Source organism: Perissodus microlepis, chromosome 19 (genome assembly GCF_051167445.1).
Source record: "Perissodus microlepis isolate ML-2025 ecotype Zambia chromosome 19, ASM5116744v1, whole genome shotgun sequence".
Classification (NCBI taxonomy): domain Eukaryota; kingdom Metazoa; phylum Chordata; class Actinopteri; order Cichliformes; family Cichlidae; genus Perissodus; species Perissodus microlepis.
This window is the reverse complement of record NC_140479.1, coordinates 27,195,408-27,219,188: the sequence shown is the minus strand read 5'-3', so window position 1 is coordinate 27,219,188 and position 23,781 is coordinate 27,195,408. Positions and strand designations below refer to the sequence as shown.

At 39.5% G+C, this 23,781-nt stretch overlaps 2 protein-coding genes across 3 annotated transcripts; both read right to left on the bottom strand.

Annotated features, from left to right (window-relative positions):
* Positions 1-2,190: 2,190 nt before the first annotated feature.
* On the bottom strand, positions 2,191-13,641 carry lin52 (lin-52 DREAM MuvB core complex component). The gene is made up of 6 exons (XM_084914854.1): positions 13,559-13,641; positions 11,439-11,513; positions 11,316-11,353; positions 11,150-11,216; positions 10,879-10,962; positions 2,191-2,607 (listed from the first exon to the last, which is right to left on the bottom strand). Exons 1-6 carry the CDS (start codon positions 13,575-13,577, stop codon positions 2,552-2,554), a joined length of 339 nt encoding a protein of 112 aa, XP_084770980.1. The 5' UTR covers positions 13,578-13,641; the 3' UTR covers positions 2,191-2,551.
* Positions 13,642-14,177: 536 nt separating this feature from the next.
* Positions 14,178-22,322, bottom strand: pomt2 (protein-O-mannosyltransferase 2). 2 transcript variants are annotated; one of them, XM_084914853.1, is made up of 21 exons: positions 21,446-22,322; positions 21,286-21,370; positions 21,096-21,200; positions 20,213-20,321; positions 19,879-19,987; positions 19,602-19,761; positions 19,400-19,506; positions 19,235-19,317; positions 17,731-17,840; positions 17,562-17,628; positions 17,378-17,438; positions 17,203-17,281; positions 16,913-17,064; positions 16,740-16,831; positions 16,574-16,650; positions 16,413-16,484; positions 16,254-16,313; positions 16,067-16,172; positions 15,848-15,964; positions 15,468-15,579; positions 14,178-14,890 (listed from the first exon to the last, which is right to left on the bottom strand). In XM_084914853.1, the coding sequence occupies exons 1-21, from the start codon at positions 21,736-21,738 to the stop codon at positions 14,785-14,787; spliced, it is 2,262 nt and encodes a 753-aa protein (XP_084770979.1). In that variant the 5' UTR covers positions 21,739-22,322; the 3' UTR covers positions 14,178-14,784. The 2 variants fall into 2 exon arrangements, with proteins under 2 accessions (XP_084770979.1, XP_084770978.1); XM_084914852.1 differs by having other exon boundaries at positions 15,848-15,988; positions 21,446-22,321.
* Between the last annotated feature and the right edge of the window lie 1,459 nt (positions 22,323-23,781).

Here is a 23,781-nt window from a genome sequence, read left to right as displayed (position 1 = left end):
ATGGACTGCCTGTGGCTTTCTTTTGAGGTGTCCAATCTGACTGTTGTCAGACTGTTCAAATAGACAAAACAGAAACGTCTTATGCAAGAGGTGTGGGTGCTCAATCAGTTTGAATCCTCGGTGTTGAAACAAGGTGCAGGCAACTTGATGACAACGCACATGTAGCGCCGAGTCAGGGGGGGGGGGGCTACTAAAGCTCAGCCAAAAGCCTCTGCTTTCCCAAAGCACTTCCAGGGCGTGATGTTATGCGATGCCCTCCTCCCCTCTCCTCCTCCCCCGGTATACTGAAAGAGTTTGCAAGCCCCGCAGCTTTCTCATGGCTCCTCCACAATGGCATGTTTGGTAGCTGCCCGTCGGCATTGCTTAATTAGGCGAGGAGTTGATTAATTTGCACTAATTGACAGCTAATTTAAGGACTCGGGGCACATCGGATTGACGCTTGTCGGGGCACAGAGGCTACGTGAGGTCAGGGCAATGCACTGCGGATGGATGGAGTGTTTCTCTTTTTTTTTCTCCCTCCATATGGATGACCAGCTCTGCGGGGACTGACCCGTTTCTCGAAGAGACTGCTTGGCTGGACTGAGGCTATACGAGTGACAGGAAGCCACCAGTGCGTACACCATATTGAGGATGTCAGCTCGTTTAACACGTCAGCGCTCAGCAGACTGATCAATGTTCGCCAGTCAGCATCAACAGGTGTCTACATCCAGCCAGTCCCACAGACGGCAGGGCCACTTCAAATGGGCACTACAGTTGTTGCACTGAATGCATAAATGCGGGAAACGCAGACACACTGACTTTAAAATAATGCACTTTTTTATAATGTGTATAGAAGTTCTGCAACAGCCTACGATTAGAATCACAACATCGTCAAATGCACTCTGTAGAGCATAAATAAAAGAATGCATAATCTAAGCTTCTGCACTTTAATGTGAATAGAATTTGCATGATTTCAACCAATCCCCTCACAAACTATTAACTTGTCCTGTTTTGAAATAACATTATTACACGTTTTTGTGTGGGGGGCTTTCACAGATAATATGAAAGTAGTTTTTAATATTTATATCTAGAGGGACTTCACCTTTTAGCAAACGTGAGGAACCTAGGAAGTGTACTGCATTTTAAAGTTATTGAATACATTAATAAACGAAGGCCTTCCGAAAAGAGAATAGAGACGATAAATCTGGAAACCCTCAATTTATTTTTTGTGGCTTTAAAATATCTACAAATTATCAGTAAATGTTTTAACTTCATAAAGCCACCACGTCACAAGTCATTGGTGACACTTGGTGGGATCAGATCTAAAAAAAAATTTTTCTTCAGTATAATCCCTGGTTTTATTTCTAGTGTTTCTCAGCACCCGAATGACAAACTCCAGCTTAAGAAGCGTGCACAGGCCTTCAGCTTCTTGAGGCCATAAATAAAGACGGGCTGGGCTTCTTTTCTATCCACACTTTGCGTCAGCGGCTCGCCAGACTGCGCGTCCCAGGACACTTCAGTAAGAAACACGGACAAAGCCAAAGTGCTGCATGAATACATATTTTCGGAGGGGTGAGCCAGGGTCCGTGTAGGTCACGAGGGGTGAAGCCAGTGAGGCAATGGCGGCCTCTGTCCGTGTGAATCGGAAAGACGACTGGGGGCTTATTACCGGCCTGGGGAGAAGTGTAACTTGTTGGGAGTGAGCGGCCAGAGCCCCTGCGACATCTCCAGCCGAGAACAGTCCGAGGCATTGTCTTACCTAATTATGGCGGATGGACTTCTTTTTGTTTCCCACTCGGCATGCCTGTCTGATTCTCTTTTTGCTCCGACAACGTTGAAGTGTGCTAATTAGAAAAGAAATGGTCCTAGTAATTATGTCAACTCTTATTAACGGCGATGACAATGAGCAATATTATTTTTACGCAATGTTTTGTGTAGGGACCCTGCTTCCAATGCTCATTAAAAAGAAAACATGCCCCGATAGCCGAGAAAGCACTCCCACGTCGGAGCTCCTTACATGTCCAGAGCAGAGAGGTGCTGCACTCTGTGGAGTGGCAGAGGCATGACGTTATTGCCCTAATTAAAAGTTGAACAGTCTCTAAAAACTTTTGCATCACTACAGTTGGCTCCTTTGGCTGCAAACGTAATCAATTCACAGGAGACTTAAATTCTTTAAAAAAAAAAAAAAAAAAAAAAAAAAAAGCAAAGATCTTTTCATTTTAATAGTTTATTATATAATTTCACAAACTGAAAAAAAAGTTCCATGTTCAAAAGTATGAATAATTAGGGAACATTTAATCAAGGTAGATCTACAAGTCAGAGAGAAATCCAGAGAAAAGTAACAACTTTCAAAAAAAAAAGAAAAAGATTATTTAGAGAGCAGCAGTTGTACAGAGGAGTCTGATGAGAAGACATCAGCAATGTTAGTGAGCATTTTGCTCTATTTAATCAGAATGCAGTCCTTGAACTTGACTGTGAAGGTCTGAACATGTTCATAGCATACTGGTGAATGCAACAACTGCAATCACTGTGAAATCCAAACATTTCGCTCAGCTGAAAAAGAAAAGATAAATCACTTCTTGGGCTTCTCCAAGATGTTTAGGAACTTTCCCCTGGTCATTTCTCTGGCTGGAAAACAAGAAAACACATATTTTAGATAAACTACAGCACAGTGTCAGAGACCTTTCAACAGTCTTCTTAGTAAGTTGTTAAAATCAGAAACAAATCAGTCTTGTGCAACACTTGGTTACAGCTCTAACAACTTCAGAAAAGCTTGTTAGTAATGCAAAGCATGTATTTAATATCTCCAGTGTCACATCGGGAGGCAATTTATACAAACATCTGTTCATCCAGGACATGAAAATCAACATAAAATTGAGACATAACTACCAAAGAGTCTTGTGATTACAAAATTGTTGCCTCGCTGTAGTGAGATACAGGTACTTAGACCTATGCATGTATAAAAGTATTAATGTGTATGTGATTTAAGAAGCAAAAATGATTACAGGTTATGAACAGTGACAGACACTAACAGAAACATAATACTCATTCAAGTATTAAGATGAATAATTGAGTGAGTGAAGGCTTCATTGTTAGGGTTGCGCAATGAACTTAGTAGTTGCCAGCCTAGAGGTCCCATTGATAAATGTACGGGGCTGTGACAGGTCATCCTCCCCAAGAAATATTACATTATTCAGACAAGAAACAAAGATTCACAGTGCTTTGCCTCAACAGCACACTGTCCTAAAAAATTATGAGTTGCTAGTTTAGTTAAAACTCTGGATACAACTGTTCTTAAATCTGTTGGTTTTCTTCCCTTTTTTCTTATAATTTAACTCTGTGGAAGCTGATGCTTCAGATGAGAAGAAATTTAAACACAATAAATACACGGTGAGTGCAGCAGCCTCACTTGCTATTAAAATGTTCTGTTATTAAGGGGCGGCCAATCAGAAAGAAGGGGAGAATTGAGGAAAGAAGAGAAGAGCCCAGTAAGGAGGATTATTTTCAACTCTGAAAATAGAATAAAATGTGAGAATTAAAAAAATAGAGCTGGAAAAGAGCATAATAGATCCTTCTATATTGTATCTACAGGAGATGAGTCTTCATACCTTTTAGATTTTCCATTATAACAGAGTGTAAGCTATTTAATTTGAAATGTGTATAATGAACAGCAATTTTATCACATCCACACACTAATAAAAGACCAACCCTACCAACACACCAACATTGTCGCTTACTGTCACTATAGCACCAGATAAAGAAATGTATTCAAGTGGGATTCAGTGAACAAGGTTTTGCCAGCATCTTGGCACCCAGTCTTGAAACATAATCGTCCCTGCTGAAGATCCTTTATTAAAATGGCTTTCTCTGGGAGACCAATCATTGCTGAGGCTTTTCTATCAAAGACAAACCTGAGTGTGAATATAGAGACTACAGACAGTTTCCTGCAGCATCATCATAAACCCCACAGAGGCACCTTCTATGTACAGTAATTACTCTACTCGAGATAAGAAGACGATCAGCCTCTCTGCTTCAACTACAGATTTTAAAAAGCACAAAGCTTAGATCGCCTTCTTTACTGTTACAAATGTTGTACATCAGACAAATAAATGATGACAGAGCAGCAGACAGCACTTATTTTAAATGGGCTTTAAGCACAAAGTCGCCCACCTTCATAACGCCTGTTTGGTGTCTGCGTGTGCTGGTGCAGAGGGGCCCCGCCTCCTCTGCCCAATGTGGCTAATGAAAAAGCCAGGGCAGTTAGTAATTTAGATGAGTTGCCCAGGGTGGAATGATAATGGTGCATCTGGGCGTGGGGGCCATGTCACCTTGAGGTGTCCATCATTAGGTTGAAGATGATGCTAACTGGAATGGGATGGGTTCATTTTCCAATTTTCCATCTCTTCAAATCACCCTAAACGGAGTCATCAACGGACCTCTGGCCACACATAGGATTCTTTAGATTGAAGTGAAGCCATCAAAATTAGGCAAGGGAAAGCAATTACACTGGGATGACCCTTAAACTGGCAGAAAGATGGTGTCACTATTATTTGAAGCAGCATCAGAAGGAACGGTAAAAGGGCAGCAGTTAATATTTGGATTTTTAACATGAAATGCTTCTCTCCTTCTTATTATCAATTTCTCCAACCCGTGACGAGCTCAACCTGTAAAACAGATCAGAGATAGCAGTGCCTCTCCTGAGATTACGGGCCCTGCTGAATGTCTCATTAATTACGGTTCACTTCAGCCTCCCCTTTCTCAGATAGAAACTCAAATATCTAATATCATAACATTAAAAACATTAAAGTTATGAAATAGTAATGTGGGATTTATTTTCATAAAACGAGACGCGCTGGCAGCGTGCGGGGCTCTGTGTGTTAGTGATAAAGCTTTAAAGAAAATGCAAAGCGAGAACAAACTGTAACTAAATATACTGTTACTGTCTGCAGACAGACCACTGGCTCTGTCCAGCTGTACCTTAACCTAAAAGATAACAAAAGCCAGTATGATGTTTGAAAAAAGTTAACAAAATCTGAGAATATCCACAAAAAACTGTCTGTATTTTTTCTCTTTTTATTTCTCTGTCGTTTTTTCTGTCTTATTTTTGGTTCAAAACAGCTTAACACTCCTCATATGTTTTAACAATGCAGAAGCCCAAGCAGCATGAGTTTCATAAAAATCCTCTATTAAAACAAGTTCTAAAAGTATGTTTAAGACTTTAGTTGAAGCTTTTTGCATCTGCAGTATAAAACAAGAGAGCTTCTACTATTATTGCTATTATTTTAAAGGATTTGGCTCTTTTGGATGAGCAATGTTACTCTGCAATTCCACTGAAAATTTACAGCACTGTTACAGCTGCAGTCTCCAGCATGCTTCTGTAATATACTCATGTACAGAATTTTTATAAATGCTCAGAGATATGACAGCTACAATGTACAGAAAAAACAGCAACATAGTAGAGTCTATGGCCTTAAATGTGGTGCAGCATTCTGCTGTTTATGCAACAGGGATAATAAAAATTATGCCTATTTGTGCAGTGATAATATATCCAAGTAAAGTACGAAATCTCTCAGTCACACAGTTCAATTCAATTTTATTTTTTTTAGCGCCAACATACAACAAGAGTGACCTGAAACGACTTTATATTGTTTGGTAATGACATTACAATATTAGAGAGTAAACTCCAACAATCAGATATAAGCGAGCACTTGGTGACAGTGAGAAGGAAGAACTCCCTTTTAACAGGAAGAGACCTCCATCAGAACAAGGTTGGGGGTTGAGGGGAAAGACAAGACAAAAACTATTGCAAGGGAAGATATATGTTAACAGCTGTCTGCAGTGGTTATCTAGTTAGTGCACTATAATCACACTTTTTATTGCAGGACTGAGTAGACATAAGGAAAATTTTGAAGACAGCCTTTGTCTTCTCCCATTCAGACTGCATTTGCACGTCATTGTTTTCTACTTCGTATCCATGTTCTCTTTTCCCTGTAACTCATTTTGGATTTGAGCCCAGCATCCATGTTTACAAAGTATAGACGGACCAAAGTGGTACCCTCATAACCCAAAAATCACACATAGATTGCCATATACTGTAAACACACTCAGACGAAATTATGTATCTCAGATAAAATGTAACAATAAGTGGTTGATCTTAATTACAATGTTTATTTTGCTGGATCTCTCTTTTCGAGATTTTCTATGACTGATCAAAAGAGACTCCAACAGCTGTTCATTTTTGGAAAATAAACAAAAGAGCATCACTACAGAAAACCTGACAAGTGCACACTCACTCAAAAGCTTGCTGACCAACGCACACAAACACATGCACACAGGCTTTGTCATACACCCGAAGAGATCAGATCAATACTGATTAGGGAGACTTAGAGATTTGTTTAGTTGATTAGAAAGGTCAATCACTAATTTTGCACTAAGTTAATCAGCATCTTGTTACGACTACCATCCATACTAAATGGCACCTTATGGATTCTGCAGGCCATCGCCTTGTCCTGTTGATTTGTTACCATCTAATTATCATTTAGCCCTAATGGCCACAGATTCCATCATCATATGTTATGGTAGGTTATCAAACACAGCCACAACATACAGTATATGTCAATTTTACCTAAATTAAACATTCCCCTTGGCTTGATTTGCAAATTTAAAAAAAAAATAAGAAATTGTACCTTATCAGCCCCATACCCTCTGGATGTGGATTTGGTCCACTGAAACAATGGAGATTAACCTATATCTGCAAGCGGCTAAGTATGCCAGGAAATATGCCCTCTGAAGTATCAGAGCCTGCACTGTTGCAACCCAAATGTTGCTGCAATTTTCTGCTCCACACTGGTAAATCATCCTCACTTGCCAAATCCCATGTGGATGAAATGAAAATGCAGAGGAAACGCAGTGGTGTAACATCTCACTTTCCTCTCATTTACAACAAGTGATCTGTGTGCCATTGTAACAGCCCCCCTCCTACCAATCCCCTGTGTATAAAATGAGAGTAATCATCACTTTGCCCAACCCAAATCCCCCCCCCCCCCCCACCACCCAAATGGCATGCTCCCAGCGAGCACCCGGATGCCTGTTAGAAGCTAGGACCGATGACCACCTGGGTTAACTGAAGTCGCAGACCCCAAGTCTGACGGACCCGATTCACTTTCATTAAGCGTTAAGAGGACTTATCTGACCCTCAATGACCATCGCCGAGAGGTGCTCAGCTATTACGGGGTGTAAGCTTTATTTAATGGATTTAACATCCACTTTCACTACCCTTGTCCCCAGGGATGAGGGAGACACAGAGGAAATGACACACACAAACACTCAAGCATGGAAGGACTTGGAGGCACACATATTCATCCAACGCACCCGCTGAACACCCCCGCCTTGCTACACATACACCTGACGCTCATGTTTGTGTTCAAAATTCAATTACCCACTTATTGATACTTCACAGGGATATTTAAGATGCAGACACGAGCTGTGATTTCCCAGGGGAGCCACTGGTTCCTCTTTATGTCCCAACCGAGAGAGGCCCACCCCTCCTCCTCCTCCTCCTCCTCCAATGCATTTTCGCCTGGCTGACACACACACACACACATCCACACACCAAAACAAACACATCTGCACCTCCCAACCCCTGCCCCAGCCTATGCCTGTTCAAGAGGTGTCCTTATTAATAGGCAATCAGTCAAAAATCATTCATTAAAAAGCCTAAAAGGTTTTACACCCGCACTATGATTAGCTGGGAAAGAAAATCCAATGAATTCCTAATGCCTTTATGGAAATGAGGTGTCATTTCCGATCTGCTCAGGGAGGCAGCAGCAGGCAGGCAGGACTGAGGAGCAGTGAGTATGTGTGTTTGTGTGTTAGCTCTGCCTCTCTCACACAGCCCCAACACTGATTCTTGTATAAGATATGACGAAGCTCTGTCAGATACAGCTGCAACATGCTTACCATGGAAGGAGATGCTCATGTCAGCCTTTTGCAATATGTCTGTTGAACTACTTAAGAGTTTTCAAGATGACGAATGATGACGTGTATAATTATTAGTGCTAGTTACGAAATAACACCCATCCATATTTTAGCAATGCCTGTGCGGGAGCCAATTTCAGAAAGCTAATAACAGAAAGCCTACGGGTACTAAGTGTTTAAGATGATTAAGAAGGTAAGAATTGAACCATCCTAGATGCTTATTTTGCTTTCAGCACACATGAGGTGCCACTGTGAATGAGATGCACCACAACGCTGCCATTCATTGTAACTATGAGACCAAAGAAAAGCAGGGGACAGGTAAAAAGGCTAGCACAGGGAACTAGCAGAGGTTAGGAGGAGGAGGAAGAGTGGTAGCGGTGGTGGGGAGGTATCCTCTGTTCCTCATTCAGCTGTTGTCAGCTGAGGTACTTCATAACCACCCGCCCTGCGGTCAGCCCGCCCTGATGGATTGATGGAGGCACATTAGCACTAGTGGGGCCCAGTGAATGCAATCATATTCAGCAGCGGCATGCTTCTAATAGGCCGGAGATTGATCCTAAGGGTGTGGAGGAGGTGGTGGTGGATGAAGCCCCATTAGGAGCTGTCAAAGCAGGGTGACCTTCAGTCTCACCTTCACACAAGAAGATGCAACAGAGTTGGCCGGGGTATGTGCTGGGTGGCATCATGGCAGGAGAGAGGTAACGCAGGGTGCAACAGAAGCCACGACATATGATTGCACACCCAGAAGGCAACGAGTCGTGTCGTTTTTCTTTTTTTGGAATTGAATTATAAGTGATATTTTTCCTTACAATTTTTATAACAATGTGGAGATGACAAAATTATTTTGATTAGTTCTAGCGCCTGGCAAAATTTTGAGGGAGGAAAATATAGTTAGGGTTAGGGTTAACTTTAAAACTTTAAAAGGGTGCATGTTCTGAATATATTATAGTAACCACTGCTGAGAAACATCTGATGTCACTGTTATAAGTTCATGAAAACACTCAACAACCACAACAACAACAAATTTTCTGTTGTTCTGTGTAATATGAATCTTCAATAACAACAACTAATGACACATTCTAGGGAAGACATGTTAAATGGCAGTCAGTTGAGGCCACAAGTGTGAGAGTGCAAAATCCCACCAGCTCCAGCAGCCGTGTTACCAGTCGTCTCAGTAGCTGAGGCCCTTCAGTGCATCCCAAAGGAACACTCAGCTTTCAATTACCTCCAATAACAGCACTTATCAGAGTCCTCAGCTTTCCCTAGAGACCACAGGCTTGATGCCCACGCTCAGTGGCCCACGACAGGGGTATTCATCATGGGGCGGAGTAACAGATGGGGCCTGAGGAATAGGCACGCGCCAAACCCTCTGGGACTAACTGGGCCAGCATCACACAGCCCTTTTTTTGGGTTGCTTGTGGGAGGAGGGTGTGTCCTTATCCCCCTCATATCCATGTTACATACATATGTACAAATATTAGAAAAAGCAAAAACCTACACTAATTCTGCTTAAGCGCATTCTAGGAAAAGGAAATTTCTGGTTCAAATCTCCTTTCTCACTGCAGTAGGGTGGGTGGGTTTTCACTACTTGATTGTGCTCTGCCATTAACCAGCTCCAACTTTAATGGTCCACATGTTGAAGGGGGGAGAGCAGTAAATCCTGTCCTCTGCCCTCGCTCTGCCATGCCTCTGCGGAGTATGTTTACGGGTACTGAAGAGTGCACAAACATGATGAAAAAGTAGCTGAGATTTACAAGGCCTCCCCTGACAGCCCGGAAAAGGAGAAAATTAAACCAGAGAGCATTAAACAGGCACCGATTACAGGGCTGCTCTGACACCAATAATAACCGTCATTGCGTCCCGTCATCCCGGGGTACATGACATGATTGCAAAGCCTGCAGTCCTGCACCTATGACAGCTAACATCTTTATACCAGCCAGATTACATGCTTCTCCTGGTTTAGGCAAAGGCTGTGAGATCAGACATTTTTCAACTAAATAGATTTTAAAGTTGTGGCTTATGCAACTAAAGCACAGGCACCCTGTTAATATTTATGTACCGACAGACATTTGTAGATCAGAGCATTGTAGCAAATCTTTGCCATTAAAATCACTCAACCATCTAAAAATCTCACATTGTTAGACAGTTGAACATGTGCTGCTTTCAGCCTATCCATATTGTTTTTTGCATTATTTGGCTCAGATTGTCTTTATTGACTTTTACAAAGTACTGCACTTCTAGTGTAATTGAGCCAAAATCTGACCATTTTGCCCTTAGGTGGTACTTTAATTGAGTTAGCAAACTTTCCATGTATATTTGTAAACATAAAAAAATGCTAAGGTTGTATTCCCATGACAGGGGTATATCACAGTTTTTCACCACTTGCATGCTTCTAAACTGGAAAAATTAAAACTGATTTTTCTCTTCGGGAAATATGAGCACTTATCTCTCTAATCCACACTCCACAAGGATTATGACAATGGTGGCACTGGGGGAATGGATTAAAAATAGATTTTGCATCCATCAAATGCTTAGGCATTTGTCTCCTCCGGGCATACTTTTCTTTCTTACCATTCAAGTTTACCAATATTACCCTAAATACGGTATTTAAGACATTGAGGTCAACATGCTTGCTGTTAGACACAAGCTTTGGGAGTTGAAGTTACATTTTCATTTTTTTTTTCTGTCTTTGGACAAAAGCATACAGGCCCACGTGAACTTAAATCTATTAGGATTTCTCAGTGTTCTTAAAGATGCTGAGAAGTTACTTCTTCCAGACAGAGAAGCAAAACCCAAGAGAGGCCTATGAGCACCATCTAGTGGTAACATGTGACCACATCCTTTTTGCACTCTCAGTGATTTTAAAGGTATAAAGGCTGGATTATCTGTACACTGGCATGTGTGTGCTGTTTGTGTACTTACACTCCTCTAAGCCCAGTTGGTATGCTAGATTCTGAAGTCCTTTGACCTTCTCCATCAGGTTGGCTGTGGTCAGGCTACCCAGCTCTACAGAAGGATAACAAGACCCATAATAAAAGCGCTAACCTAACTTCAGCAAAATGTTAACCATTTTGACAGGATTATATATTAAGTCTGCCTCTGTCCACCAGTCTTTCTGTTTAACACCAACTGTAACAAGTAAATTGAAAAATCTGTCTGGAAAAAAACCATAATTTTAGCTATTTGGACCAACCTTTCAACATTTCAATATCCTCATTCTCCAGATCTGACATCCATTTTGGGGGTGAATTGCAGATGGGCTGTGATAAAGAGTTACAGATCACACATCATGAAGTGTGACAAGCCTATTTATGTTTCTAATGTGTAACTCAAACTCAGCCATATTAAATCTAACTCACAGTTTTACAAGATGCAGCGAATTCTGCGACTCCAGGCACTGTATGAGAGATCAGAGAATAATAAAGTTTATGCATAATAAAAGCTACGGTAACCAGTCACATAGGAGCAGGAGATAAACTTACATTGCTCTGGCCACAAGTCTGGTGATGCTCTATCCAACTTCTCAAAACTCAGCAATGATGACTCAAAATCATCACCTATCAAGACAAAGAAAACAAATTAGAGCCAATAGATTTATGTTCCTACTGTAACCACGAGGGATGAACTGTGGGCAACAAATACAAGAACGACGTTGTGGATGCAAGTGGCAAAATGATGTTTCAGCGTTTCCTTAGAGCTAATATTCCTCTGCATCAGAAGGAGCCACCTCAGGCATCTGACGAGCTAGGCACTAAATAGATGGATGGATTTTTACAGAGTAAAAACATCTTTATATATATTAAAAAAAATCCCTGGGTATCTTTCACCCAGTGACAGTTGTGATAGGGTCCATTCTCCCTGCAACACTGAATAATCCTGAATAAGTGGTTAAGCCGAATGATTTTTTTTAGATACTTGTTAAACTGTAGCCAGCAGGGTTTAAGTGTCTCTGTTATGAGGAGGGAATTTTGTCAGCATGATTCGGGTTCACTTGTTCAGAGAAACATGGGTCTCCTAAAATCAATACATAGCTGTGTTTAATAATCACCTTTATCATATAATTAAAAACAATTTTATTTTGATTATAGAATAACAATGGTCCCATCTATATCAGATTATATGGTACTCACAGTCACTAAACCTTATTTTGGACTGATAAGTCACAAGGCGCTCCATTAAAAAATAACAGATAAGGATCTGTGTTTGGCAAGAATGGTGTTTCATCCATCCAGTGAAATTACAGGGATGTAATAGCCTTAAGAATTAACATAGAATTAAGTTGTGTATGTATACTTACAGCATGTCACAATTATATGAAAAGTGGAAAATGCTGGGCTGTTTACCAGCTTTCCAGCAATGTATTTCACAAACTTTCACAAACACTGATTGACTGTGCACCATTATCTGCTCAGCAGTAACATGACCTGCACACAGTAGTGACAATACAGGCAGAAAATTGGGTCTGCCCTGGGCATATTCTTCCATGTTTAATGCCATGTACAGTACAGTGCAAAAGTCTTGAGCCACCCATCATTTCTTTGCATTTTCCTTCCACTGAGCCAGACTTTGACCAGTGTTGGCTAGTAGTTTTCCAGATTTAGTGAAGATATTTCAGAGTTTTTCTTTGGCCATTTGTTACTTTTCCCCTTATTTTCCACCTTATGATTAATAGCTGACCATTTTCAGAGGATTGTTTGTCAAGCCACTTAACACTGATTTATGAATTCATTCAAGCATACAAAAGCACTTAACTCAAGAGGTATTAGGCACTTTGTTACTAGCAGCCAATTGCAAAACATAATTTTCTCTAATTTCTTCAGGTGAATCTACAAAGAAATGACAAATATAACACGGACTGAAATATAAAATAGCATTTCGCACATCAAGGAACCCAAATAGCTATTACCTCCAAACCTGGCATATTTACAGAATGCAATGTGCATTTGAGGAAAAGGGGAGAAAAGGCTGAGGTATGTCAAATTACACAAAGACTAGATTGGATGGATTGCAATGTTAAATTTTGGGTCAAATTACTCTCAATTTGTATGGATGAAATCACGAGAGAGGTACAACAGTGAGTGTCTACAGTCACCTGTAAAACACACGGTGCTTTACTGTTAAACATACAAGATGATCAATTTCAAGTACACAGCATCCAGTAATAAGAATAACGAGATGTACAACACAGAAAAAAACGTTGGAAAAAAGAAGAAGAAGAAAGCAATACAACCGAAACAAAAACACTATACTTGTTATGAAACTGGTCTAAGGAGGGATGATAGTAGTACAGCAGTAACTAACAGCTAATATTTTAGCTAGCAGGATGCACAGCTTCAGCTCTGTGAGTCAGACTACACGAAAGAATTCAAGCTTGCTACCCGCTCTTCTTCCCCATTTACTGGACCGAACACCGGGGCTAGTGAGGGCTTTAGCCAACGGAAAAACATGTCCAAACAGCAAAAATACGGCACTAACATGCGTATTCTGTCGTCTGTGGGTCTTCAAATAAAACAGGATTATAGTTCTTAACGGTTTAATGTGCTTAAAGATCTCAATTTTACATTTTATACACAGCGTCGCAGGGTAAAGAATTAGAATTTACCTCCATTTGGAGACGCCATCTTCACAATAATCACGTGATAAACGACAGCCAATGGCAGCGGCAGCAGCAGCTCTGACAGTTGACGAGTGTATGTGGTGTACTTCAGAAACACGCCGCCAGGCGGCCCGCCGGTTTATTGTTATATCCAGCATATATCCAGCATTCAGTTCAAGTCAGAAAAAAATACAACGAACATTAAGTAACTGACGGTTATATTTTGGTCGGGGTGACTTCGGTTCCTACATTTAAAACTTACAATATAACTTTGGGAGCACAGGAATATGTTTATACACCTGCAACCAAAGCAATGTATTATATTATATGTAATTATTTTCAAGGGGGACCAATATCAAGGTGTTGCAGTGTTACTTTTTATGTTTTTACATGGATATTACTGGAATGATCTTTTGAACTCTATGACTTTTATCAGATTTCTAAACATTTCTGAGCTTTTGGGGATATCTCAAGTAGTCAATCATATTTTAATTATCAACACTGAAAATACCATTTTAATGTCTAGTAAAGACATGCTTCATGTTATTGTACAGAACATAAAAACAATTTAAAGGTTTCCTTCAACTTCTAAAATGTAGAAAACTTTACATGTATAGATACAGAATGCAGTATCACTGTTTATTGATCACATTAAAATGTAAACAGAGTCGGTAATAGTCTTACATAGTATAAAAATAGTGTGTAACACACAGCACTAATGGCTAAATACAGTACCAAAATAATAAGTAATGAGTAAAATCAGAAAGTCCCTAATCAAAATACAGTCTAATAGTTTCTAACTATGTACAAAATTTAAAAAACGAAAATCAGGGAGATGTAGCATTTAAACCTTTAAAACTTACTTTTTAAAAACTTTTTCCCTTCAGGCACTTTAGCTTATTGTTTTGAATTACAGTACACATTGAATCTAGGAACAGAAGTTGTGATGTTAGTTAAGGCCTCTCAGAGACAAAGTTAAGATTCCCACTTACACCACAATCTGGCTTTCACATTGCATTGAGTTAGGTCTGCCTTAACAAGCATTCTTCATGCATGATAGACAACGTCAGGTGCAAATGCTGTGACACAAATACTAAGACACGTAGAAATTCAGTCAGTACCTTTTAAGAATCACTTCTTTGTGCAAACACTACTCTGTCAGTTTTAAGTCCCTTATATTCAGAACAGTTGGTGCAAGTCACATCATTAGTGTCATCTTCCTGCAAAGCAGACTAGAACTCCCAGGAGTCCATCCACTTCAGATCAGCCATGGCGCTGCCCGGCTCGTGTGCTAGTGGACCCGTCATGCCATAGGACAGCGGATGAAACAGGTGGAAACTGACAGACAGTGAATGGATCACAGTCAGTTACACTAAGTAGATGAAATACTTCCATTCTTGTGCTAAAATGGGCTATGAGATCTAAAGTCACAGCAGCAAGAAGTTCAGTGTAATTATTCTTTTAATATTTAGTAAGAATTAGCAGAGAAGCTTCTTTCTGAGAGCCAGATGAGAAGGTTGGAATCCTATTAGAATATCTGTATGATAGTCCATCCAAACTTGAAAACTGTATTACATCTACATGATATAAATGACAATATGAGCACCTGCTTCCTTTAACTTAAATGATTTATCAATCATAATGGACTGTAGGTATTAATCTTGTCATTAACTCTCAACAAAACAATAACGATCCTTTAATAATTCATAATCTTTTCATCCACAGCAAACAGAGTCTGCTACAAGAACTTCATGGCTGATAAAACCATTAGGACCATCAAGAGCATCAATCAAAGTATAAAACAATAGATGGACTATCATAAGGAACTACATTATGTAGCAGATATCTCACAGTAATGATAGGCTGTTTCTGACAGTGTTAAGAACAAGCTGATTCTTCATAGTACTCAGCTCACCTGTACAGAATACTAAACAGAAGCAGCAGCTGCCCAGTTCGCTGGAACCAATAGGAATAAGGTGGGTGGAGTAGAAGGTCAGCACTTCTGAAAAGGATGTCTAACGTCAGTCCTGGAGGAAAAAAAATACAATTATTTGACCAACATTGCAAAAACTGTCGGTCAAGTATGCAAAACTGAGAGAACTGTGTCCTAAACACTGTCGACTCTAATGCAAGCCATTAAGTGAAGTAAGCTGTAAGTGAAGTATTGGCTACACTTTCACCCACCAAACCTGCTGAAAAAAGGTTCTTATGTGTGGCTTCTACTTCACTTCTGTACCCCTGCACTCCCCTCTACACGTTATAGTTGGAATACAGAAATCCAGCACAGTTTGGTACCTGTTAACATGCTGCTGAAGAGCATTGCAGGGAAGTAGTGGTGAAAGTAGAGGATACGACCCATGGTAAAAAAAGGTGCATAATGCAGGAGCCAACCGAGCATCAGCAGTCCACCTCCTCTCACAAGCACAAGAGAATGCTCTGAATCACAGGACAATAACGCTTTACTTAAAGTCACTATGCAAACACATACTGTTAAGGCACCATTATTTACCATACCTATTCTTTGTTGGCCCAATGAAAAACCTCTTTGGGTGGCTATGGAAGCCACCGCCACCATGGTGAGATACAACCCCAAACTGGCCAGATTTATCCACCACACCACCTGAAAACCATTTTCACCATGAGGACACTGATCTGTTGGTTAAATGAGATTGTAAGCATAAAAACTTAAAAACAAACTTACAGGGTTCCCCAGCAGGTAAACGCGGTACTCTGTCGCATTTACTCCTGAAAACCTCAAGCCCTTCACGGAAACAAATTACACGAAGTTAAAAGATAAAAGATATTAAAAATAATAATAATTATATATACATATATATTTTTTATAGAGAGTTTAAAGCACCTGGTAGTTGATTGGCCAGTGCCAAGGTTTTGAATTCATCTCATTGTCTTTGGGTTTTAAGCCACTATTTCCCTAAAAGACAATAAAATAAAAGGAAAAGAAATGAAGATGCACTTTCTTTTAAAGCAGATGAGCTTATTTATTATCTTATTATTACTTACTCTAAACATAACAATATGGGACTCCAGTAAGATTTCCAGAAAATTGGGCTTCAGCACAGACAGACTAATGTTGGGTACTGCCAGAACACACAATACACAACATGTTAGCTGCTGTCTGACATCAAGAAGTGCAAACACAAAATAGGAATGAATGAATTAATCATACATTTTGGATTAATATGGTCCTCAATGTTCCACTGAGAGCTTGGGGTCTCCTTCAAGTAGGGACTACAGGTCACCTCTATTTGTTCCCAGCCCCTAAACAGAAACAACACTTGTAGTGTGTTTTGATCGGTTGCGTACAAAGTCATCTCAAATTTAAAAGTATGCTAGTTTTACCACTTTGGAAGAGTTTTGCCAGAGGAGTAAAGCACACAGCCGGTAGCTCGATGTAGAAAGCGAACTTTGCTGCGGAGCACCTTTACTGGGTCACCCTTCCGACCTCCACACACCTCCACCTGCCACAGGTCATTGGCGTCCCCTGTGCCATTCTAAGAATAGACCAAAAATAATTTTAGTGTTGGGGTACAGAACACCCATAAAACCCCAAAACAGAATATGCAATAAATCTGTCAAGTCCAACTGAATCTGTATTTTTAGTGCAGATGTTATGTTAAAGCCTTCCTTACAATGCCATAACCTGTAACCTGGAAGTGCTTCTTGGTCAGAGGCGCCTCATGGAGGTGACTGTGAAGGTTACGTGTTGTCCTGAAAGAAACACACACACAAAGAGATTTGGGATAGAACTGAGACTGAATCACTTTAAATAAAATGTGCATTTTTCTCGTCACTCATAATACTTACTCTTTATGCTCCAGTCGAACGATATCACCATGGCGAACAAGATCAGGGTTGCCAGATTGAGCTTATTAAAAAACAAAACCCCAAAACAATAGATATGAACAATAAAACAACAACTCTTTATCCCAGCTGGATTTTAACATTGTATTTGGCAACATTGTTAAATATAGCAATGTCAGTTCCTCACAATTATTATCTTGTTGTCTGTGAACCACCCACAAGTTGTTGTAGTCCTTATGGAGGTAGGCTGTCACCTGTAAGCAAAGAAATCATAAGAAAACATTTAAAGTTAAAAAAACAAAGAAACTACAAATATAAATATATAAAATATTTCAGTTTTCAACAAGTAGCCTGACCTGCTGCTGCCTTGCGCCAACTCCTTCTGGGTATAAGTGCCAATGAGAGTGCAAATAACCTCCAGCAATACGGAGGTTTTTTATTGTAACGGTAGAGCCAAATGCCAGATCTGCATGAGAAAAACAACAAATCATAGGATCACTACCATCGTAAGAAAATGTAAATTAATAAATTAAATTAAACTTTTTTTGTTATGTCTCACATAACCACATAATGCACACAATCAAAAAAAATTTTAAATAGCCAAGAGACTTAATAAAGTCCAATTATTTTACTGTTACACAATTAATTTGCATTTAATAATATTTATATTATAGTAATCTTACAGAACATATATTTCTTTATATTTTGCTTCAAAGGAGCAAGACTTTGTTGCAATGCAGTTCCTTATTTTAAAAGTGCTCTTCTAAAAGTCTTTCTTTGGACATCGGCTGCTTTTTCACTCAGTTTCAGTCCAGTCCTTGTCTCTGATCACAGCAAGATTTTTTGTCTGTTAAGCCACTTAAGAATCAATTTTAATTTGTTTCTTTAGGCACACTGTTAGTAGAACTCTGGTACAATAACATGCCATTTGTTTCCATTTATTTAGCAAAGATAACACAGTGTGACAGGCACAAAATTATTGCACCAAGGTGATTCCCAAAGTAAAAGTGGAAAACCTGGCATACATCGTGTGAAGTGTGCCGTAAAAATAATTGAGGAAACTGGACACGTGGAGGACAAAAGAAGAAATGCCAGGTCTAAAAACTAACTGTAGGAGATCAACATATCTAAAAGTCATGTCCTTAAGAAAAGCATTTAGTCAAAGCTGTTAGGTTTGCTTTTGCACTGATCCTGAGAATGAGACCGATCTGTCTTCCCACAGCCTTTCCTGAAACCAAACCAAACAGTTAGAGGAAAGCACAAAATGAAAACAGAACTTATCAGTGAGCGAAACAGAACCCAAATTGCTGTCTCCAAGTCTTCTGTGATTTATGCCACCGCAAATATCACAAACATAAATTTGTGTGATGCAATGTAGTATTGCAACGGCTTCAACTTTGTAATAAAGACTCAGACTGCGTTCTACAAACAAATGATCAAACAATTAGTAAATAATGATTAGTAATCAATATATCATTTGACATTTACGGTAAATATCTATTAACAATTGCTGAATTAACGATAGATTTCCCATTTATCAGCAACAGTTGATGTCAAAGTGTTACATCATGGAAACAAGTAAAATAATTACATTTATTCAGAGTGTCTATTGAAATGTTTTGAAAAGTAACAAGTGGTCCTTGCACCAACCGCTTAAGGGATTAAACCCTTGATAGTGAAATCCTTATAAAACTTTCCCAGGACAGTAAAATGTAAGCAAACCTTTCAGCCCATCTGGCTATCATATTAGAGGAATGTCTACGTTTCTCTTTGACCTCTTTTTCCACTTTCTGAGTAGCGTTTAAGTAAACACAGCTGTAGTGACATTTGGTTTTATTTAGAGCTCTGTTTGCAACTCACACTCAGGCATAGATGCATTGTGTAGGTTGTTCCCAATTAGACGAGACTGAAAGGCCGAACTGAAGAAACCATCTCCTGGTCCACTAGCAAGAAAAAAAAAAAAACATTACTCACATAATACGGTGAATGTCAACATATGTGTATTTATTAAACACCCATTCTCACCTTTTGTTCAGCACAACAAAGTGGACAGCAAATATTGTAACATAGAGGATGAGGGGAAGCAGGATGAGTGCAAAAGCCCGAGCAAGAAAGTGCTTTGCAATGTCTACCTGGTGCCAGGAAACATGAGGAAAAGGGCGGTCAAACCTCCAATAATCACTGATGATATCGGCACCAGTAAGCTTAGAAATATCCTGCTGTTTACCAGCGAGAGACTCATATCTCCCAGAAGTCTCCATAGGTCCCAGATTGTGTTCAGTCCCACCAGGATGATGACAAACAGACCCACAAACTTTACCCCCAAAGCCCCAGCAAGGTTTATACCAGTAAGTACCAACCAAAGCCACCAGGAGGCAGTGAAGGACCTGGAAAAAGAAGAAAGAAAAGAAAAGATTCAGGGAAGAAGGAAAGTAGTTAATATTATTAACAGGCCATAGTGAACCTTTCACTCTTGACAAACTGAGATTCTATTGGTGTCCTACCTATATCTCTGCTGGTTGAATTTCACCATACTCAGCACTGCTGCCATGATGAAAAACATGAGTATAGGGTCTAACAGGATGTACTGGGAGATGGTGATGCAGCCAGTGTCTGTCAGAAAGGTGTTGAACACATTGATTCACCTCAACTCAACATACACAGTAATCAAAGGAGGTATCAGCTGAAAAGGAAGACGATGAACAGGATAGAAAATCCTTTTTAAGTCACTCTGAGTCTGAGTCATAGTGTAGTCATTTCTTCACTGCTTACATACTGTTCGTATGTGTAAGAAATCCATAGCAACTTTCATCATAAGACAATTAAATGATGATTTACCAAATGTGAGCAAGGTAGCAGCGATGATAGCAGCGGTGCAGGAGTTAGACAGCTCCAGCACTATAAGGTAGGCAAAGATGGGGAGGAAGGAGCCCAGCGTGGCGCAAAACTGCAGGAAAGGAGGAAGAACAAACAAATCAGCACCTTGAATTCATTTCTTAGGTATTTCTTACATTTGTCTATTAAAACTGTATCGGCAATCAATTAGGAAATTCCATGTCGACTGCACACATGCTTCCAGTCTGACAATCTCTGAGACATTTCTTCATAAAGAAACTACCAATTTTGAGCTTTCTAATATTTTAAGTTTGCATATAAAATATACATATTTTGTGATGAAGTTAGGGGCATTATACATTTTCCCCAAACTAATTTTTTAAATATTTACATTTTTCTTTATAAGCACAGCCCCAGAGGGTATATTTCAATACTTGTGAAATTGACAGACTTTATGAAAAAGAGCATACATTTAGTATGGTGGTTAGCAATACCTCACAGAAAGAACGTTGGGTTCAAATCGACCATCCTACTGGGACCTTTCTGAGTGCTGTTTGCATGTTTTCCAGGTACTTTGGCTTCCTCCCACAATCCAGAAAGATACAGTTTGTGGGGTTAGGTTAACTGGGGATTACGCAGAAAATGCACTTCAGAAAAGGCCCCTGAGATCAGCAAAAAAACTCTTTTTTGTATTAACATGCAAACTAATTTCAATTCAATTCAATAAAAATTTAATTTAGCAGATTTACTGTTAAGAATCATATCATAAACCAGGATTTTTTTTTTTATCAGGGAAATCAGAGAGTGTCAGACTGGGAATTCTTATATTTGGTCAATTCATGTTTTGACCCAAAAAGCAGTTTTCCAAGTGTGACAAGCAGCATACCCCTCTCATCCCCCAGTAGTTTTGGTTTTCATATTTATCTCCCGGCTTTATGAAAGGAAAGGTGCCATCATAGCCACTCATGTAACCAGCCAGCCCTATCAGCATCTGCAACAGAGTGTCAAAGGTCAACAGGTATGGGACTGAAGAGCCTTGCATGAAGACAGACCAAAGACATACTCTGCCATCTCACCTTCCCAAGAGGAGGGTGGACATCAAAGAAGAAGGTCCTGTTGATGTAGTAGCTCCCCATTTTTCCAAAGTGAGTCTCATCCCAGCTGAAAGACCCAAATCACTCATCTTGTAAACAAGACTCAAAGTAAGCATTGCTTCATGGAGTAAATGTCACTCACCACACATGAGGGGGCTCAGTTATCTTGTAGAGGCGTGTAGAAAAAGACAGCCCTGCCACCAGCATTAGCAGCACTTTGCTTGGAGACTCAATGCTTTCTCTAGCCAAAAACTGACCAGATGGTCCGTTTGAGGACTGTGTGTCACCTCCTGCTAAGTGTCCAGCAGTTTGACTGTTCTTGTCCTTGGACACAGGAGTGAATGTGGTCTGAAAGCTCTTTTCTGGTGTGGGGCACGTTTTCCTGTTCCGTAGTGCTAAGGTGTTCCACTTTGGAGTGCATTCTGCTTTTGCCATTAGGAAAATAACCCTGTAATACAAACTACTAGATCGCTTTCCCACCAGGTAAATCAGTATTTGGGTGATACTACCTAACCATATGATATGTGGTGATACCTAACTGCGCTGTCAGGGGGCGAGGAGCTAGACTCAGCACGGATATTAATAGGAAGAAACGTTTGAACAGCTAGCAGCACTTCTCAAAGCTGTGTGTCAAAACAGGCGATACCGACAGTGAACGTCACACCTACTCTACTCAACAAATTACAACACATGATATCAGTTACACTGCCCCCAACTTAATGACAAATTTCTTCAATAACCCCCCTCTCTAACTTTCTAGCTAAGTACGCCGCTGGTCCAATGGCGACATTTAGAACGATATTAGCTAGGAGCTAACAGTCTACAATTACCGCTTAATTAATCAGTGGTTTTACATTAGGAGCAGCCCGACACCTTACGGGAGGTTGTAGCTCGAGTCAATGAAACATGTTTGAGACACGCTGGCTTCTAGGAGATGTATTTCTGCGTAATACATCCACGTATTTATGTGGACGATGGACGATGAAAGAATAAACTAAATTTCCCAAAATCCTTCTGGGATGTCGGAGGGATACCTACGGATCCCTGAAAGGGTCATGTTGGCATGTTAGGAATTTTTCTTTGAGATTTTTCTAAAATATTGTTTGTTAATATTGTTTAATATTGTGTTTGTACATTTCCGTTTTCCTTAATACACTCATGGTATAATCACCAGTTCAGGGAGCCGCTTTTTAGACTGCGAATAAACGCATTTAAAATTTGGCCAATGTGGAAAGGCGTGATACGTAGGTGTAGTTCAGAAGTAAGCCCACTAGAGGGAAATATAGTATAATAAGTACGTTTAATTAATAAGAGAACATCTCACGGTAGATTTTGTTAACACAGTATGCACTTGCTGACCCCACACTCGTTAGCCTAGTGGATACACATTTTTTAGGAACTGGATTTGGTCCATCACTGATCAGTCTTGCGCTGCAATGTTGAATCATTTTTCTTTGACATTTTAAGCTTTTAATTTACCACAGTTTGAAGAAAAACTGTCAGCATGTTTGTGTGTGTTCATATCTGTCAACCCCTGCATTTAAAACAAGTGTATTAATTTAAATAAAATGTTATTTTGTCATAGATCATCCTAACAAATAGTTGTCAAAACAAAAGGAAAAGTATTATCTTTATTAAGCTTTATTTTGTATTTTTAAAAAGTAGTTTAAGAAATTTGTAGTGCAGTAGAAACAGGTGCAAATTGTAGGCTTTTGTTATGTTTTGAGTACAATTATTTTTTATTTACGTGGCTATAGCTATATATGGGTAGCATTCAATTGATTACTTAATAAAATTCGATTAAATGTTTAGTAATAAAAATCTAGAGGTTTTTTTTTTGTTTTCCAGAAAATAATAATACTCATTCAGGAACATGTATTCATATTGTTATAACTTGTTACTGTAATATACGTATATATCATTCTTTATATAAAACTTTGGCCTTCAGATCAATCTTTTGACCCTGAAGCTGAGGTCAGAGGTCAAATGTGACAAGATATTTTTTATTGTTTTATGTTGCTTTCTATATGTTGACAGGACACAACATACATGTAAGAATCATAGTCATCACAGTATTTATCGAAGTCATAAGGCTTTTGTCCATTTTTGACCAATAAATCATTGAGCTGACCCTGAAGACCTTGGTGGGTGTAAGCTAGATTTTAATGGATTTTAAACATCACATCATTCTACACCCCTGCAAAGTTTCTCAAGCCTTTTTGCGCTAATGTGTTCACAGACAGAAAGAATGACGTGCACGCAAATGCTACCAAAAACGTAACCTCCTTAGCAGAAGTAATAAAAAAATCAAAATAACTCTGCTTTGACGAGCTTCAATTTATATGGTTTCTCAAACAAATTTACTTTAATAATAATTCAGTAACATCAGTAGTTACTAATAAGGCTTAAGGGAAAAACACTGACATTTGTGAAAAAAAAGAAAAAGAAAGAAATCCTACACGTGTTTAACGACAAGAT